A 19961-nucleotide genomic window follows, 5' to 3' on the forward strand; every position below is an offset into this window, starting at 1 on the left:
TACCCTATCTAGATTGACAATCAAAGTGCATTCTTCTGCTTGAATTTGATTGTCTCGAAAGACTGTGTGTGCTGCAAACAATATTTCTCTAAGTAATTCTATTAAATACTTATAAAGTTTAGTAATATATTAAGTGATATAAATTAAAACTTTCATTTATTTAATTTGAATCAAAATAAAAACTAAAAACAATGACTAAGATAAATGTCGCATTTTGTCCGCGTGTTGTATACACGTTGTGGTCAAAAGATTATTTTCTTACAATGATAATCCACGATTAATAATGGAAAAGTGCAATTCTAATAACAAGGAAGACCGTCAGGTCTTCCAATATTTTGTTGCCAAGCAAAATACTATTTTAATGCGTATATCGGGAGAATGTGACAAAAATGTTAATACATTACGTCTTGGCATGTTGGTTGAAGCTATCGAAGATTTAGGAGATAGTGCACTTAAAGTACGCGTTATTGATACGACAGGATCAGAAATTTGGCGTGACACAGAATGGAGATGTCATAGATTTGATTTAATCTCTGTTTCATCAGAAGTATGGAAATTTTTACCTGCTGTTTCAGTTCCTCAAGAAAGAGTTCGTTTGGCAAATTACAAACACTTATGTGAGGAACTTATGAGCTTAGCAATAAATGACACTGTTTGGTATTGTGCTGATCCTCTGGGATGCACTAAATTTTTAGCTATTATTAAATATATTGGACCTGTGCCACAACTTGGACAAGGATATTATTTTGGCCTTGATTTGTTGGTAATTTTTATTGAAATATTTTATTTGATATTATCTTTTTTATATCTTTCATTAATAATTTTTTAAAGATAGAATATAAATATTAATAAAATTAAGATATATAAATATATATATATTTTTACAGGAAAGTCAAGAACCATCCAAAACAGCTTTATTAAGTAAAGAATATTTTGTTTCTACTCATTCTGAAGGAAGATTTGCTACATTAAGTAATATTTTCCCATTAAAACCTGGAGGTCCTACAGGTCTTGCAAAATCAGATAAAAGTAAAAAGATAAATATTTTATTTTCTTGAATTTATAGGAATTTAATTTATTAATTAAATAAAGCCTTTTAATTTCAGATTTATGTACAAAAATTGAAACAGGAAATAATTATACAAGTGATAAGAAAAAATCTGTATTGGATACTATACCACCTGTTTTGTTAGAAAGATTTAGTCTATATGATGATAATAAAAATAACAATAGAGATCAAGCATCTTTGTCAAAAGAATATGTTCAATCAATAAAATCAACAACACATGAAAATGACAGCAATTTAACTAAAAGTATAACCACTTATGGTAATAATAGAAATATACAAATAAATTTTAAGTTTGACTTTTTGTTTGATAGAATATCTTGCTGAATGTTCCATAGACATAGTATGTCTTTACCTACTACATGTAGTAGAGGGAGTTAAGAATAACTGAGGTAGTTAAAAATAGCCACAATCTTAGTCTCACTTAGTATTGCCGGCAAACTTCTCAGTGTTGTAAACTTATCATAATTTTATTATAAAATGGCTGCTGAATTACAAAACATCCCTGTCTTTGTATTAGAACATAAATGGAGTAGTGATATTGAATCAAACATGTATAGTGATCTTGAGGAGACATTTGAATGTTCAAGTTCATTAAATTGTAGTAAGAAATAATAGATGAATATTCATAAACTCTATTGCCATTTTATTTTTTGTATTTATTTTGTTTGTTACATTACATTGTACTTCTTTTTTTTTCGTGATTTCAGTTACAATCAATATTTTAAATAAAATAATTTTTATATTGAATTGAATAATATATGAGTGTAAACTTTTATTATTATAATAGGTAATACACTCGAAAAGAATGAAAATAAAAAATTTGGGCGAACAGAAAATTTGGATCTAATTGTGGGTTCAAATGTAAAGGTTCTTTTGGATTCTGATATACATTATGGAATTATTCGTTGGATTGGAACCCCTCCTGGTATTACTTCTGGTAAATTGATTGCAGCTGTTGAATTGGTATGTATAACAAAAAAACAAATTCTAAAAAGTTAATAAAAATACTAATTATTTTTTTTATAGGATGATAGTCATCCATCAGGTACTGATGGAACATTTAAAGATGTAAGATATTTCCATTGTCGACCGTACAAAGCTATTTTTACAGATCTTGAACAATGTTCACGATATGATGCCATGGTAATTGCTATTGTTTCATATATGCTTTTTAGATTCGTATAAAAATATATATATATTTTTTTTTTATAGACAAAAATTGATGATTCAACAACATTGATAAATACAGATAATTTCGGAAATATAGAAAGTTCCGTTATTGTTGGTATGGTACGTCCTATCTCTGTAAAAGGAAACTTAGAAAGTATTTGTGGAAAATATAGAGGAATTCAAGGTCATCATAATTCGTGTTACTTGGATGCCACTCTTTTCAGCATGTTTACATTTACTAGTGTTTTTGATAATTTATTATTTAGGTATTAATTAAATATTTATTCTTTTATTCTTTATTTTTTATTAAAAATAAAATTAAAAATAAATGATATTTTATTTTTCAGACCACCAAATGAAAAAGATTGTCCACAATACGAAGAAGTACAAAGAGTATTACGTGAAGAAATTGTAAATCCACTTAGAAAAAATATGTTTGTGAGAGCAGATCGAGTGATGAAGCTCCGAACTTTACTTGAAAAATTATCGTCTGTATCCGGACTTACTAGCGAAGAAAAAGGTATTTCATTAAAAATATATTTCGATATTTTAAGAATTAAAATTATTATTATTTAATCTGTGCAGATCCTGAAGAATTTTTAACTTCTTTAGTTGCACAAATTTTGAATGCTGAACCATTTCTTAAATTAAGTTCTGGTCAAGATGCATATCATTACCAACTTTTTGTGGAGAAAGATGATCATTTAAATCTTCCAACTGTGCAACAATTATTAGAACAAAGTTTTCTTACAAGTAACATAAGATTGAAAGAAGTTCCTTCATGTCTTATTATACAAATGCCGCGATTTGGAAAATCATTTAAAATGTATCAAAAAATTCAACCTACATTGTTGCTTGATGTAACAGACATAATTGAGGATTGTAGGTATTGTTATATGTATATATTTATATATTATTAATATGGCATATTTCAATTATTTCTTTATTATTATCTTTTATATACAGCTCCAAGACAATGTACTGTTTGCGGAAAATTAGCAGAATACGAATGTAAAGAATGTTTTGGACAATGTGGTGTTGGACTTGAAAGTATTGCATTTTGTTTTCAATGTTTAGAAAAGGTAAAATAAAGAATATTTAAAAAGTATAATAGATAAAAAAAAAAAATTATTTTAAAAAATTTTTTTAGGTACATCGACATGAAAGAAGAACAAATCATGAACCAAAGAAACTCGTAGTACCAATGGAATTCGCTATTTTACAAGAACATTGTCCAGTTCCACGATTGTACCTTGAATTGTCGGCAGTAGTTTGTATTGAAACTTCCCATTATGTATGTTTTGTAAAATGTGGTTCTGGTTCTGAAGCTCCATGGTGTTTTTTTGATTCCATGGCAGATAGAAAAGGTTTGGATTGCATTTAATAAATTCATATATTGTATGTATTATTGTATGTATTACTATTAATTTATAAAATTTTTCTTCTACTTTTAGGAGAACAAAACGGTTACAATATACCGGAAATGGTTCCATGTCCAGATTTTCCGTATTGGTTAAGCGAAGAAGGTGGAAATTATTTAACTGAATTAACAGATGATCGTCATCTACCGGAACATGCAAAACGATTGTTATGCGATGCATATATGTGCATGTATCAATCTCCAGATGTTATGATGTACAAATAAATTAAAATGCCTGATAATATAGGTAAGTTAGGTTTAAAATTATTATTTTTAATAAAAATAGCATAATGTTTGTGCTTATTGCTTTATTTTATGTAAATTTATATAACAATAGTAAAATTTATTCACAAAAATTTTATACTATTAAAGATAAAAGGAAAAGAAAAAATTAAAAATTTTATCAGCTCATAAAGTTTATTCAAATGCAGAAAAACATGTAATCTTAAGGGAACTAAGGTTATACATATATATTATACAAATTATATGAAAATCACGATTTTCAATCAAAAACTAGTAATCTAACTCGGGTATAGTACTGGTTTTTAAATTCACAAGATATATTCTTCATATATATATATATATATTTATCAGTGACATAAAATTAATATTTTTCATATTATACGAAAATTATTGGAAAATTTATTATATTATTGTAAAATTTATACATATATTGCACGATCTAAATTAATCATTAAATTTTATCAGTTTATTGAAAATGAATTCAGAATATTGAATTAATATCTTGATAATTTATAAAACTGAATATTCTATTGATACATTAAGAATATATATTTGTCAAAAGTCATGTATGAAGTATAAAATTTTATACGAAAAGCTTATCAAAATATTATCATATGACTGATTTTTATAGCAAAGAGCACAAACAATTAATAAATCTTTTATAACTTAAAGATATAATGACTAAGATTAAGAAATTCTGCACTTTTAAATCTATTGTTGCTCTAATAATTTTTGTACTCCCATTTTATAGTATTAGATTAAATCTGTTTTTTAATTTAATTATTTTATTATTATAATAATCTTAAAGAAATCTAATAGAGCAACTTAGCACAATAACAACAACAATTTAAAATCCACTAAGTTCATTACGTTTTTATATAAATAAAGATCTTTTTGATATTCTAAACTTGAATATTTTACATAGAATGAAAATCTAGATCTTAGATTTGTACAAATTTAATTAACGTGTAGCAGATTTATATACTTAATGCATCTTTGATAGTAAATATGTATATGAAAATTATAAAGTCACAAAGAAAAATTGTTTCAAAATCTTACAAAATTTTCAAAACTATTAGATTTTTTCTTGACTACAATTACTTCAATATCATATAAAAAAAGATAAAAAGAGAATTTTTGTTAGACTTAAGTCTGAAAGAAATATTACTACAAGTGAAAATAAACAAAATAATTATGAAAAATTCGAGATGTATCATTGTACATAAGTTATGTAATAGATAAAATTTAATGTTCATTCATGCCTTTGTGGCAAAACTAATAAAGATAGTGACGAAGTTTGTATAAACATGTATTATGAATTTAGTATCTATCTTCATCTTCATCCATGGCAAAGTCACTGCCAACACCAGAATCTAATACGTAGAGAGGACTGTAAACATATACATATAAAAATAATAATAACTAAGTAAACAAATGTGATATTGAAATATAAATACTTACTTTATTGCTCTGCATGGAAAAAACACAATGCGTTTTAGCTTTTTATTATAGAAGAAATAATTAAAAGACCATAAACATCCATCTTCTCCAAATGGATCAGATGCAAAATCTGGATTGTAACTAAAAATTTTTATATTCTCGATTTATTTAGTATATCTTGCAACTTAATAACTTCTATAAAATTAGAATAACAAATATATTATATGTTGAATATAAAATGATTCAAGAATTTACCTATAAATATCACATTCGTTCAATGATATTTCGTCATCAATGGCAGCCCAAAGTGCCGTTCGTAAAGTACGATAATGGTCTCCCGCAGTTGCACTCAAATTACTGTCTACAGCATTCATGACCCATTGCAAGCTTGGCTCTTTACTGAATTCATGACTTTTAGCATCAGAAAAATCATAATCTGGATGAAAAGCAGAATTCAAAGTAGCAATCAAATAGAATAGTGTTTTTCTACTGATTGTATCACATAATGGACCATCTTCATCACCAGAAATACTGCGACTATAGCAATATAAAATATATCTATTAAATCAATGTACAGATAAGGTATTATCAGAAATATTAATGTATTTTATAAGGTATTCTAGATTTTTATAACTTTTTACATATATTTAAACATGAATTTTATTCCATATTAAAGAAGATAATATTCATATTTTTAGATTTATTATTTTATTACATTTCATTTTTAATTTTTAATACCTAAAGTATCCTTGAGCAGGTGATGTTCCTAATGATGTTTGTGGTGGTGATAAAGCTTGAAGATCATGTGGAGTAAAACCTTGTTCTGCATTAAAACGTTTATATAGCTGTTTATCATTTCCAGCCATTTTGCAAGAGTAGCTCTCTATTCTGTGGATGAAAAAAATATAATGTTTAGGATTATTTTAAAGGATAGAACAATTCAATAAATATTGATCCAATTATCTTACCTGCCTATTATTTTGCTGTCTCCAGTCTTGATGGACAAGGCACTGTTTATGGCTTCAAAACGTGTACTCTCCAGCAATTTCATCTTGTCAACAACAGTAGTTTATTTGTACGTTGTGTAAGAACAGTGTCTCTGTACTGGATACTCTTGGTGCATCTCTCAGTGAAACACTTTTGTCATTAATACTCCATTAGATAGGAGTTGATGACCTTTAATGTATTTTTCGACTAAACTTGACCTCGTTTCTCAGTCGGACGGCCAAGGGATGTTCAATATAATCGAAAATTTAAAAAACTTCTACGACATCGAAGACTTATTGAGTCTTTGTACATCTTTTTTATATATATGAAAATTCCTTTCCTCTTTGAGTGTACGAAATTAATCTTGGACGTAATGATTTTTCGCGCGGCGCCGAGCTTGTACATCACAGATCTCTAATTAAAGATATCGAGACGAATATACGTCCGTGCGCAATCCGATTTCAGCAATCGGTTCTTAGATTAAACTTCAACTGTGATCAGTGTTCGCTTCTCGTGCTACGCAAATGACGTGCAAGTTAAAGAGAGGGAAAACGGAGTAAAGGATAGGCGACTACCCTTGAGAAACAAAAGACGCCGTTTTTTAGGTCAAAAACTCGCGCTAAACAGAAAGTTGATGGCGAACGTGCTATAAAGTCGACAGAAAACAATGAATCGGATTTGTTTATTGGAAATCAGCTAAACAAAGTGACTAAGAAATGTTATATGTCCGCTACTGATGAAAACAATCCATAATTACAGACATTGTTGTCACTATCACTCGAATTATCACGGTCACTGTTAAACAAAAGCACCCAAAATTCAATTAAACTCCGATGCAATAATCAAAAATCGACAAACTTCAACTCTTTTTGCTTCTATTTCGCACCGTTTACTAATTATTTGCGTTTCGATATTAGTACATCTATATGCAACAACGAATATATGCGTTCTACGTGACAGAAATAGCACAGCGAAGCGTCTTGAAGCGTCTTCTCTCTCAGATTCTGTTTCTCTTTCTTTTACTCTTTTATATCACTTCCCCTCGCTTCACCCCTTAAACCATATATGTTTTTAGTGTGGATATGTACATGAATTTTATTCAGCCAATCAAAAGCCAACGATAAAGATGTATATGTTAGGACACGATGCAACGAGTCATATACTACCTTTGGATATGTATAGAGTTGCGTACATGATTCAATTCTAGTTCGCGTATTCGGTTTGATTCTAACCTTGCAGAATGCTGATTGGAATTCGAATTTGTTGGTAAAATGTCAAATCGTTGGGGCAGCGACTATGTGGTTACCGAGCACCGTGATTTACAGGTAAGTTATTTCATAAAAAGGAAATATATATTTTAATTTTAAATATTATAATATACACTTGCTTTTATTATTAAATTATTTTTATTTTGTATATGTAGGCTAATACTATGGCCGTGGATGCGACTGGTAATTATGTATTACTTGCCGGGTAAGTAATAAAAAAAATAGTTTATATTTAGTGTATAATTTCTTCTAATGTTTATATTCTTTAACTTTGCTTCTTTTGTTTACGTATCTTTAGACGCAGATGTTTTGCGGTAAAACACCTTGACGAAAGTCTTGATATATTAAAAAAATTTCAAAGACAGAGTAAATATGAAGTTGGCTCTGCAGAATGGAATCCTACAAGTATAAATTGCCATCTTTGCGCTGTATCGGTTAGATATTAAATCTATATGTTGTAAACAATATTATAAATATACTTAATTGAATTTATATTTTAGAGTAATACACGTATTGAAATATTATCTCTTATTGGAACTGGTAGTTATGACTTACAAACAACAAATAGTCTAAAAGCACATACAAGAGTCGTAAGTGATTTAAACTGGCATCCTAAAGAACGAGATATCATTGCTTCTTGTAGTATTGATACATTTATACATATATGGGATATAAGAGATCAAAGACGGCCTGGTTTATCTTTATCTGCAGTTGGTAAATATAGACATTATAAAAACCACAAAGTGGTGATTATGACAAAATAGTTTGTAAAAATTTAAAGATATTTTTGAATGTGTTAGCTGGTTCTTCTCAAGTAAGATGGAACACTCTTTCTCCTAACATATTGGCAACAGCTCATGATGGAGATATTAAAATATGGGATCAAAGAAAAGGAAATAGTCCTATGCAATATATAGCTGCTCACCTAACAAAAGTATAAATTATTTTTACACCCTTTTAATAAAAAGGTATATAAATTTTTATAAGATACTTATATTGAAATTATTTTAGATACATGGTTTAGATTGGTGTCCATTTCAACAAAATCAATTAGCAACATCTAGTCAAGATTGTACTGTGAAGATCTTTGATATCAGTAATCCACGAAGAGCTGAAAGCATTTTAACAACAAATTCACCAGTATGGAGGGCAAGATATACGGTAAAGAAACTCTTACATTAAAAAAAAAAAAAATAAAATTTATTTCTATCTATAAAAAGTAATTTATCTAGCCATTTGGAGAAGGACTGGTAACAATAGTAGTACCACAATTACGACGAGGAGAAAATAGTTTATTATTGTGGAATACAACAAATCTCAATGCTCCTATTTATACTTTTGTAGGACATACAGATGTTGTTCTTGAATTTCAATGGAGACATCAAAAATTAGGTGTGTATTACATAAATATATTTATAAATAAAAAATAAAAATAAAAAATATATTTATGATTTGTAGAAAATAGTGATTTTGAATTAATTACATGGTCAAAAGACCAATGTTTAAGGATATATAAAATTGATCCATTTTTAAAAAAAGTAGGTATTTCTATATATGTTACTACATAAAAATGAAAATATTTATTTATAAAAATTATTTATTTATAAAATTATAATACTGTTTTAGTTATGTGGGCATGGTATAGATGATAGTACATCTATTTATACTCAGTATTCTGAAGATAATAATTTGAGTATGTATTTTTTATTTATAAATATAATGCATTTATCATTTTATTTAATTAATATAATTGTGATTAATATAGGAACATTACAATCTGTCCAACAATTACAGCTTAATGATAGTCAAACTGATCGCGAAATGAATTGTATGACAACAAAAGTAGATGAACCTATATTAAATTCTGAAGCAGATGTATATATTGAAAATAATAAAGAAATATCATCTCCTACACAACCAAAGACTTTGCAACAAGAATTTTCATTAATAAATATGAACATACCAAATATAGAGGTAATATGTATGGACATAATTAGAAATATAATGGACATAAAGTTAAATATTTTTATTATTATAGGTTAATGCAATGGATGCTGTAGAGCGTAGTTGTACAGTAACAGCATCTAATAAAAGTTACAATGTGATATTGAAAGTAAATTTCCCTCCAAATTATCCATACAGTGCACAACCTACATTTCAATTTTGTCCTGGGACAACAATTGATAATACAACATTGGCAAAATTGTTGAAAGTTTTAAAACAAACTGCTCAACAACGTGTTAAAAAAAACAGATCATGTTTAGAACCTTGTCTTAGACAATTAATTACAACATTGGAACAAGTAAAAGAAAATTTATTTTTCAGATCAAACATTCATCTTATATAATGTCTGATGTTTTTCCTATTTCTATAGACATGTAAAAAAGATGAAAATGAAAGTACTCATTTAGGATATGATATTCAAGATAATGCAAATTTTTTAAATTCTTCTAATATGTATACAAATTATCAAGATGCCTATATACCATTTCCTAGAACATCTGGTGCAAAGTTTTGTTGTGTAGGTATGTAAAAAAAAAAAATAGCGAAAATCTTATATTAGAACTTTGTTATTTAATGCATTATTTTGTAGGTATACTTGTATGTTTTGGTCGTGCTTCATACACAAGAAGATCATCTATGAAACCCGAGTGTACAACACCTAGAGCACTTTCTGCATTAGGAAATGGAATAGGCAGTGGAGAACATTTTATACATATGTATCCAAATTCTTATGTACAGTCAAATGATAACATTCCTATTAGTTCCTTTTATTTTCAAGACCGAGTATGTATAACATTTTTTGTAAAAACGATAATATAAATTCATAAATTACATTAAATATTTTCGAATCAATAGAAAATGAATCGTGGATTACATAATACAAATAGAATGACCTATAGATCATGTTGTAAAAATTATCACTTTATGGTGATGATATATGATGCCTCTTCATTATTTTTCGTTAATAAAGAACTTGCCGAAAAATATGTGTGAGTTCAATAACTATTTCGTATTCGTTAGTAAAATTTTTAAAAAATAATTTTTTGATTTTGTTTTATATTTAGTATTAATATCACCGATATTCCGGCAATGTGTCAATATAATGCAAATATTGCTGCATCATTAGAACGTGCTGATTTAGTTCAAGCATGGTGTTTAGCCGCTCTTGTGATATCGCAACCAATTTCAAATGTTGGACAAAATTCATGTCAATCGCCTGATATTGATGCTCCATGGCATTTGCATCCTTTTGGTCAAAATTTAATTCATTCTTTGTAAGTAATATGTATATCATTTATAAAATAATTAGAATATTATACATTAATTTGTTTTTAGAATACAGCATTATGCTAAACAATCAGATATTCAAATGGCAGGAATGTTGAGTTGTGCTTTTAGTTATCGTTCGGAAAATCCTGATGTTGCTCAAACACGAATGAGTAGCAAATCCATTAATATCAGTGTAAGTACATTATAATTATTTTTTAAACATTAAAATGTTCTAGCATGGTTTGGCACAAGCACTATATTTCTTATAGCATCATTAATAGTTAATACATTACATGTCTTGATCATATTTTGTCTTCTGTTCACGAAACATACCGAACATCTTAATATTTAAGATGATATCTTCGAATATAATCATCTTATACCACTGTTCATATTTCAACATTAACTTCTCAAACTACAGTATATCACATTTTTCATATTCCGCACACATTTTTTTCTTCTGATGCATGAATATGTGCAATTTAAATGTTTTACGATACGACGGTATTGTATGGATCTATAATAAATTTTCATAATTATAATAGATATTAAAATTTAAATAGATCATATTATACCGACGTAATTTATTATTATTTTATTTCAGTATTTTTTTTTTCTATTATATTTTTTAAAAATTACCAAATGATTGATGTTTTGTTATCTTTGTTATAGAGGCTTTCTACAGGAAAATGGTGGTTAAAGGTAAGGCATGGTTTCCGAATTTTCTAAGTTTGTACGTGTTTGAAATGTTTTGGTTCTTAGGATTTTCTTATCATGGTGATATTTGTTACTGCCTTACAGCATCGGAGTGGAAGTGTCATGATGCCACAAAGCATGTAGGTTTGTGGCTCTGCTTAATATTTAAAATGCCAAATTTTTCAATTTCGTATCTAATAACTATTTTACATTATAACTAATATCCATAAAATCATGTTAGTAGTGATTAATCATATGTGATGTACTGTTTGTTGTATTTATATTTAGAAATTTCATACAGAAGACAAACATCTTTATGCAGAAAGAGATCATAGACATTATACGTTTATCTATATATGTATTTTGTGTCCATTGTATTTATTACATTTACTTAAAGTTTATGAATTAATTTGTAGCTTTATGTATCATTTGATATATCTTTTTAGCCTGGTGGTTCTCCATATCATACGATACATTTAGCCGATACTACATTGGAAGGATGGAATTTTCAAAATTTGAAGCAACATCGATCTAATTCGTGGTCCGATTCTCTTGATGACTTAAAATTAATTCAAGACACATTTGGAGATTCTGTAAAAAGTATTAGGTAGTTGTAAAATTTTAATTCAAGATTATATAATTTTTTTTATAAATTAAATATAAATGTTGATCGTGTAGGTTACTCGATGAAAAATATACTACTCTTTATGATGGTTATAAAAAAGCATACGCCGAAGTGTTACATAGATGGCGATTATTAGATGCACGTGCACAAGTATTAAAACACGTAAGCACAACTCCATTAGATACACATAAAGGCGTCGAATTTCAGAGTGAATGTCAATTGTGCGGCAAAGTTAGCAGAGGGCCTCAATGTATGAACTGTAAACGATTAGCATTAGAATGTGTAATTTGTCATATCTCTGTTAGAGGTAAATTTAATTTCATATATAAAACCTTTCCTTTTCTTACGATAAAATATATAGTACGATAAATATAAATTATTTTATATATATATTTAGGTCCAAGTAATTTTTGTATATTTTGCGGACATGGAGGTCATACACAACATTTGGCGACATGGTTTGCTACTAAAACATTGTGTCCTACGGGTTGTGGATGTTATTGCTTGCAGGAAAGTTCTGCTCTTTTAAAATTGTAAATAAAAGATTTAAAAAATTGTATATAACTGTGAAGAAATATTAGGATATAATAAATAGTATTTTAAAATATAATATAAATATAATATCTTTAAAATTATCCGTATTAATTTTCCGTATTATCACTTTTTAGTAAATTATTTCATTCAATGAACTTGTTTCAAGAAATATTTTTCCAATTCTTTCATTTCAGTTACAAAGAAAATAGAATATTCACAATATGTATCATATAAAATAAAAAAATATTAAATAAAACTATGTATATACATATATATACATATATTACAATGAATTTTTTCAAAATATGCGTGTAAGATGCTTCTCTAACAAATCTCTTTTCTATCTCGTAACAATTTTTCAATACAACATATTTTCTATAGTTTAAAAAAACTATAAATTACGTTAGATTAGGCAAAACCATCTGATTTAACTAATAATAAATTATTTTATATATAATAAAATATTTTAATCTTTTATTTTATATATTTTATATCTTTATCAAAGGACTAACTTCTAATGGAATTAGAATTTTTTTCTTTATCATTTATATAAAAATGATTGAACAAGATAACTTTACTTAAAATACGATATTTTTTTATATACATAAATAAGATATCCATATTGAAAGCAATAAATGAACAATTATAAAGATCAATAATTGATTTATGTTAAAACATCGCATTCTTATTATTCGTATTATACAAAAAAAAGTACATCAGAGCCTTTGAATTTAAATAGTAACTAGTATCGATAATGATCAGCTTTATAAGGGCCTTCCTTAGATACACCAATATATTTGGCTTGATCTTCCGTCAATTTGGTCAACTTCACACCAAGGTGATCTAAATGCAATGAAGCGACTTCTTCGTCTAATTTCTTTGGTAGCATATGAACTCCAATAGGATAAGATTTAGATTTGGTCCATAATTCTATTTGTGCCAAAACTTGATTCGTAAATGAATTGCTCATCACGAAACTAGAATGCCCTGTAGCACATCCAAGATTAACTAATCGACCATCCGCGAGGAGGATAATATGTCTGAAAATGATGAATAAAATGTGATTTGGAAGTGTCATGAAACCGATTAATAAAAATAATATATAAGATGATTGATTTTCTCACTAATGAAACCAAAATAAACAATTAAAGAAAATCTTAAAAGTTGACGATTATCGAATGCTTTATCAAAATGTTTTTATTTAAATGTCTTCCGTGTCACGTAACATTAGATCGAATTATCAAGGAATAGTGGTTCCCAAACATTTATAAATTATAATTGTCGTAATACATTTCAATTTTCTTATTTTTTTTTAAATTTTTCATTTATATATATAAGCGAAATTTATTATTTATTTATTAATTATTATAAATTATTATTTATTATTATAAAATAATTATAAATCGAAAATGAGTCTTAATTTATAAATGTTTGAGAATCACTTCTATCTTATCGTCGGTAATTTATGCCCAATATGACATCGAAAATATTTAAATCAAAAACGAAACATTCGATATCAGTTTTTAAAATTTTCTTATCGGTATTTTCTTTGAATTCATTAGAGAAAGAATGTATTTAATTAGCGAGAAATGAAATATGAATGTTTTTATTTTTTTCTTTAAATAATTTTATGATATATAATTTAATGATATAGAAATTATTTTGATTAGTTAAATTCTAAATATAATTTTAATGTAAAATTATTAATCTACCTTTTATTTTTCAATTGGTATCTATCTACTTGTGGCTTAATGTTTACTTTTTCAATAGCGTTTTGTTTAAGCCATGCAACATCAATTTCGCAATCGAAATGGCCAATATTGCAGACTATAGCATCTTCGGGCATATTTAGAAAATGGTTGCTCGTTATAATATTTTTGCAACCAGTACTGGTAACGTAAATGTGCCCTTTTCGTGATGCTTCATCCATCGTCGTTACCTATTGAGTACATTAAAATTTACATATTAAAAATTCATCGGTTTTTATTAAAATTCTTCATCAATGATTTAATTATATTTTTATATGTTTAAATTTTGACTTATTAAGGTTTCAATCACCTCGTATCCTTCCATAGCTGCTTGTAATGCATTAATGGGATCGATTTCTGTAATTATTACACGTCCACCAAATGCCTTAAGACTTTGGGCACAACCTTTTCCAACATCTCCATATCCAGCAACTACACAGATCTTACCAGCGATCATGATATCTGTCGCACGTTTAATACCATCGATCAACGATTCTCTGCATCCGTAAAGATTATCGAACTTACTCTATTTGATAAAAAATATTAAAAATTATTAAAACTATAATATATTAAAAACTGGATGGATTTAAACTTATTTAATTCTACATATTTTTTTAATGAAGTTTATTTTACAGTAATTTAACGATTTCTTTTTTCTTTCTTTTAAAAAAAAATATTCTTTTCGTTTTTTTAAATAAAATGTAACAAACCTTTGTTACTGAATCGTTCACATTTATCGCAGGAACTTTCAAAGTGCCTTCTTTCATCATGCGATACAGGTTATGCACACCGGTTGTAGTTTCTTCAGAAATACCTCGACATTCCTTGAGATATTTCGGAAATTTGTCATGCACAAAGTTAGTCAAATCTCCCCCATCATCTAGGATCAAGTTTAATGGTTTACCATCTTTAAATAACAGAGTTTGTTCTATACACCATATATATTCTTCATCGGTTTCGCCTTTCCAAGCATACACGGGAATTCCTGCCTTCGCGATAGCGGCAGCTGCATGATCTTGTGTACTGAATATATTACACGAGGACCATTGAACCTATCGATATAATAGCAATAATGGATCAGTAAAGTCTATTATTAAAGGTATTAAAATAAATATGTTTCATGTGTCAAGATACAAATCAATATATTTCATACAATATATTGACAATTTATCTTTTCAAATATTAAATTTTTTTTTAATTAATCATACTAATGATAAGTAAAAACCGAATTCTTTAAAAGAGATTATTGATATTATTCAAAATGTTTTTATTGCATAAAAGTTTAAGATATGTATCTTCTATATTTCAAGTTTTAAATAAATGTAAAAATATATTATGTTTCATAATGTTAACATTTGATCTAAGATCATGATTTGAAAAACTTTTCGATACAATTGTCGATGAATGTTACAATAACATAAAGTCATTATCTATGACATGAATCTGTATACGTAAATACATATTTTTAATCTTTTTCTCTCGTATTCTGAATATCTAATAAAAAAATCTCAGAATGGCACAAAGGCAAGAGAAATATACTTAGATACACATGATTTTCTCTGATATATGACATATCGCAATTTAAATTCGTATTTCTTTCTTAGAGAACATATTTAATCATAAATGATATTTTGTTTTATGATTTGTCAATTAATTTTCATAAATTTTAATATTACATACTTTTCATTTGCCAATATTAGTACAAATAGAAAATATATCATAAATGATTTGAAGATGGAATAATTTATAAGTGTCAAATTTTTTTTTGATTAATTGAAATTAAATAGAAAAAGAAAAAAAAATTTGAAGCATAAAACGCAAACAATAATGATAAAATCGAACAAACCTCAGCTCCTAATTCAATGAGAGTTTCAATAAGAACTGCAGTTTGCACTGTCATGTGTAAGCAACCAGCAATTCGTGCACCTTTTAAAATTTTTTGAGGACCATATTTTTTTCTTATAGCCATAAGACCAGGCATCTCTTGTTCTGCTATAATAATTTCTTTTCGTCCCCATTCCGCCAATGTCAAATCGGCTATAATTTTAAAAATGATTTTATAATTAATCAAAGACCTCGTTTAATAATTCATAATCGAAATTTTGGAGTCAATTTCATTTTACGATATTCTTAAATGTTTCGAATTTCAATCAAATGAAAATTTTTTTTTTATATTTTATCTTGTCATCACTATTTATACAACAAGAACCAATAAATTAATTATGTGCATTTAATTTAGTAAAAATTCAATCGTATAGGTTAATCACTGAGAGTACATTATTTTATTAATGATGATTTAACTTTCTTTTATAATATTTTGTTATGTTAAATTTTATCAGTATGTATGATTTTTAAAATAATAAGTTTTCATCATCAGAGAACGAAGTTACTCCAAAATAACAAACACGTGTCTGTGACTAATTTAACTCCAAAACTGATAACATCATTATAACTTACCAACTTTAAATGCAGGTTTGGAAGACATTTTTTTAAAAGAAATAACTATTATAAAATATAGATAAAGGTAACTATAGAACTTGAATTATAGATAAACAATTGATAAACAAATCCTATATGTTTCCACCGGCAAGCTGCAGTATAACTACTTTTAGGAAACATGTTACAATCTTATTTTAACGAGCTCCGCTAGGGATCGTAACTACTTATTGATCATGTGAGTAAGTTTTGAATTTTAGCGGGAGAATAAAATATCTAAACATTTTTGTAAAAAGAAAAAAAGGAATAAATATAAAAATACAACACATAAATTATTATATTTATTAATAAATTACTTCTAAGATATAATATACTTATAAGATATAATAAATTTAATAAAAATAATTAATATCGTAATATTGTAACAACATATTTTAGAAATGTTTTAGAATATTATAAATAATGGAAAATTAAATAATGAGAAATGAATTTTCGATACTGTTATTTTTCAATAAAATAATTTAAAATTTTTTTTTATTTATTGCTGGATCAAGCTTTCATTTGTATATCTCAATACAAACGAAATCGTATCGAAATACTTGCATTAATTATCAAAGGATATTTTGCAAAGTTATTATCTAAAGATACATCATAAAAATTAGAATATGTCTATTTTTTTTTACTTTAGAAATTAAGATATATCTTGAAACAAAAAACGATGAAAATATGACATCTCATATCTTAATCTGTAATGGCATCAAAACTAAAGATAGATAAGGAAAGTAGATAGTAGAAGAAAGATAAAGTTAGAATAAAAATTAGGGAATCAGTGCCATCTGTAGAGTGCCGCAAATGAAACTAGATACGTCAATAAATAAATAAGAATTAACTATCAATGCCATCTCTTGAATACTCAAGATATCTCTTTAAAGATAGAATAAGTTAGAATAAGAACTGAAAATCAACGCCATCTCTTAATTACTTTCAAAAACATTAATTCGTCGAATTGTTTGTAATTGTCTCTAATAATCAACAGATGGTGCTGAAGGTCAATTCTGATTTGCTTTCCTTTTCTACTACGAGTTTCGTTTTCGGCACTCTAAAGATGGCGCTAATTCCCTGATTTTTACTTTATCTCTGTCCTTCTTCCATTATCTATTCTCAGTGTTTATCGTTATCTGGCAAACTTTCGTTTCTAAAGAAACGATTCCGATTCGAATGAACCTCGTCAACCTTTCTCCTTAACCTCTATCGTATATCGAAATTTAATTATTGATAATTTGACAAAGAATATAACGAAAACGATTAGTTTCATCCCGCGATCAAGAAATTATAATCCAGATCAGCGAAGGTTGTCCCATCTTGAAACATTTGTCTACGAAACTCTTTAGCCTCTTTCTTTTCATCGTACAACACTGCATCCTTGTCGATTCGCGTCAAATTGGGCAACATAGCCAAGACAATTTGCCTATAAGCAGCTTCCTCTTCCATTTCTCTTTCGCCTATCGCGGGATTCTCCATAACGACCAGCGTCTCCAACGCCGGCAGGCAGCTTAATTTCTCCAACTCGGAAATTTTTGCTATCTCGTTGTTTCGTAGATTCAGATAATTAAGTTTGGCGCATCGCGCGTCAAATCCGGACAGATTCGATATCTTGTTGCTTCTCAGATGCAGAATTTTCAAATTGACCAATATCTCTAACCCTTCCAACCTCTCTATTTGATTCTCCCCTAGATACAATCGTATCAATCCTGGAAAGAATATACCGTTCGTCGTGGTAAGAAAATTTCCACCGATTTCAAGGGTCTTCAAGTTCTCGAGATCGTACGGGTTCAAAGTGATCTCCTCTATGTTATTGTGATTCAATTCCAGACATTCGAGAAACTTGTGGGAGATGCCCGATGTGCTGTTCAATTTGTTATTGTTCAATGTTAAAACCTATAAAGTAAAGTAAAGGAGAGAGGGAAAAAAAAAATAATTCTAATTTGCGCGCGAGATGAAAAATTGTTTCTTTTAATGAAAAGATTTATTATATGCGATTTATATCAACCTGAAGATAAGGCATGGGATCCAATTCTGCGGATTCCACCTGATTTTTGTCAGCTTGAAGCATCAGAAGATATTTCATGGAGGAGAGAACGCGAAGAGCCTCGTTATTCAATCTATTTCCGGAGACGTTCACGTAGAGCACGTATTTGAACATCGGAATAATCCTTATATCCGTTAGGTCCCTGTTGGACGCGTTCAGGCCGAGATAAGCGTAGCCAAGCCCGGATTCGCATTTTCCCAACGTGTGAAGGCACTCACCGGCCTCCGTTTGCGTCAACGCCTTCGTCACATCCTCGAAGGTGGATGACAATCGTTCGACGTACAAGTCCTCGACCTCTCCCTTTTCCTCTTCCTCCTCCATTTCCATCGAATTTTTCCTTCCTTCGTTGGGGAGGATATTATAATTAACCTTTTTTTTTTCCCCCTTTCACGATCGTAGATATTTTACAACTTAGAGGATAAAATATTCCCGTTCACTTGTTTTCTCGTTTCGATAAACGAAAATAAAAAAAAAGAATAGAAACGAATTTGTTTTCGTACGTTTACACGGTGATACAATAAAATTCGAGCGAACGAGATAAGAGAAGGATGGAAAAGTATTAACGGGTTCTGATACACCTCGTTTCGTTATCCCATTTCAGCCTGCAACTCCTCTCCGTGGGTCTCTTTCGATTCATTATGTCGCGCAACTTCTTCAGAAGGATGAAATTCTCCCTCATAATACGATACTGCTTCTCGCGTTCCAATTGCATTCCTTTCGCGTTGAGAACCACGTGAGGCCTGCTTTTCGGCGGGTCCACGTCGATCGCGCGAGTGGCCCTCCTCACCTGAAAAAAGTTTTAATTATTTTTATCGCGTTCCAGGAAAGTATATTGGTCGAACGAATTTTTGTTTACATTTGAACGATGTCGTTCGTAATCTTCGGGCCTCCACATCGAAGACATTGTTATTATTATTATTATTGACCTTCACAGACGGAAAAAAAACTCGTCCTCATAAACGT

General features: G+C 28.3%; 5 protein-coding genes across 9 annotated transcripts; 2 read left to right on the plus strand and 3 right to left on the minus strand.

Annotated features, from left to right (window-relative positions):
• Positions 1–6: 6 nt before the first annotated feature.
• Positions 7–7542, plus strand: LOC107995114 (ubiquitin carboxyl-terminal hydrolase CYLD). Of its 3 annotated transcripts, XM_017052399.3 has the most exons (12): positions 7–763; positions 888–1029; positions 1107–1328; positions 1857–2032; positions 2096–2212; positions 2282–2505; positions 2587–2759; positions 2825–3121; positions 3206–3321; positions 3390–3606; positions 3694–3906; positions 7405–7542. In XM_017052399.3, exons 1-11 carry the CDS (start codon positions 284–286, stop codon positions 3882–3884), a joined length of 2355 nt encoding a protein of 784 aa, XP_016907888.1. In that variant the 5' UTR covers positions 7–283; the 3' UTR covers positions 3885–3906; positions 7405–7542. The 3 variants fall into 3 exon arrangements, with proteins under 3 accessions (XP_016907888.1, XP_016907887.1, XP_016907889.1); XM_017052398.3 differs by lacking the exon at positions 7405–7542 and having other exon boundaries at positions 3694–5208; XM_017052400.3 differs by lacking the exon at positions 7405–7542 and having other exon boundaries at positions 43–763; positions 1107–1313; positions 3694–5208.
• On the minus strand, positions 4058–6452 carry LOC107995116 (repressor of RNA polymerase III transcription MAF1 homolog). Its single transcript, XM_017052402.3, has 5 exons — positions 6311–6452; positions 6081–6230; positions 5598–5879; positions 5364–5483; positions 4058–5292 (listed from the first exon to the last, which is right to left on the minus strand). The coding sequence occupies exons 1-5, from the start codon at positions 6391–6393 to the stop codon at positions 5223–5225; spliced, it is 705 nt and encodes a 234-aa protein (XP_016907891.1). The 5' UTR covers positions 6394–6452; the 3' UTR covers positions 4058–5222.
• On the plus strand, positions 7513–12801 carry LOC107995112 (GATOR2 complex protein WDR59). 3 transcript variants are annotated; one of them, XM_017052393.3, is made up of 20 exons: positions 7513–7654; positions 7753–7802; positions 7896–8031; positions 8098–8311; positions 8398–8531; positions 8609–8758; positions 8830–8989; positions 9056–9135; positions 9224–9290; positions 9363–9571; positions 9636–9899; positions 9972–10122; positions 10191–10384; positions 10457–10590; positions 10666–10875; positions 10937–11063; positions 11543–11572; positions 12013–12173; positions 12245–12498; positions 12589–12801. In XM_017052393.3, exons 1-20 carry the CDS (start codon positions 7601–7603, stop codon positions 12726–12728), a joined length of 2919 nt encoding a protein of 972 aa, XP_016907882.1. In that variant the 5' UTR covers positions 7513–7600; the 3' UTR covers positions 12729–12801. The 3 variants fall into 3 exon arrangements, with proteins under 3 accessions (XP_016907882.1, XP_016907884.1, XP_016907885.1); XM_017052395.3 differs by lacking the exon at positions 11543–11572; XM_017052396.3 differs by lacking the exons at positions 12245–12498; positions 12589–12801 and adding an exon at positions 11672–11710 and having other exon boundaries at positions 12013–12144.
• A 587-nt stretch (positions 12802–13388) lies between these two features.
• LOC107995037 (adenosylhomocysteinase) lies at positions 13389–17107 on the minus strand. Its single transcript, XM_017052261.3, has 6 exons — positions 16931–17107; positions 16320–16510; positions 15184–15525; positions 14784–14999; positions 14438–14664; positions 13389–13765 (listed from the first exon to the last, which is right to left on the minus strand). The coding sequence occupies exons 1-6, from the start codon at positions 16956–16958 to the stop codon at positions 13468–13470; spliced, it is 1302 nt and encodes a 433-aa protein (XP_016907750.1). The 5' UTR covers positions 16959–17107; the 3' UTR covers positions 13389–13467.
• Positions 17108–17668: 561 nt separating this feature from the next.
• Positions 17669–19560, minus strand: LOC107995029 (leucine-rich repeat-containing protein 23-like). Its single transcript, XM_028665371.2, has 2 exons — positions 18960–19560; positions 17669–18847 (listed from the first exon to the last, which is right to left on the minus strand). Exons 1-2 carry the CDS (start codon positions 19323–19325, stop codon positions 18221–18223), a joined length of 993 nt encoding a protein of 330 aa, XP_028521172.2. The 5' UTR covers positions 19326–19560; the 3' UTR covers positions 17669–18220.
• Between the last annotated feature and the right edge of the window lie 401 nt (positions 19561–19961).

The sequence above is a fragment of the Apis cerana genome, linkage group LG11, assembly GCF_029169275.1.
Source record: "Apis cerana isolate GH-2021 linkage group LG11, AcerK_1.0, whole genome shotgun sequence".
Lineage (NCBI taxonomy): Eukaryota > Metazoa > Arthropoda > Insecta > Hymenoptera > Apidae > Apis > Apis cerana.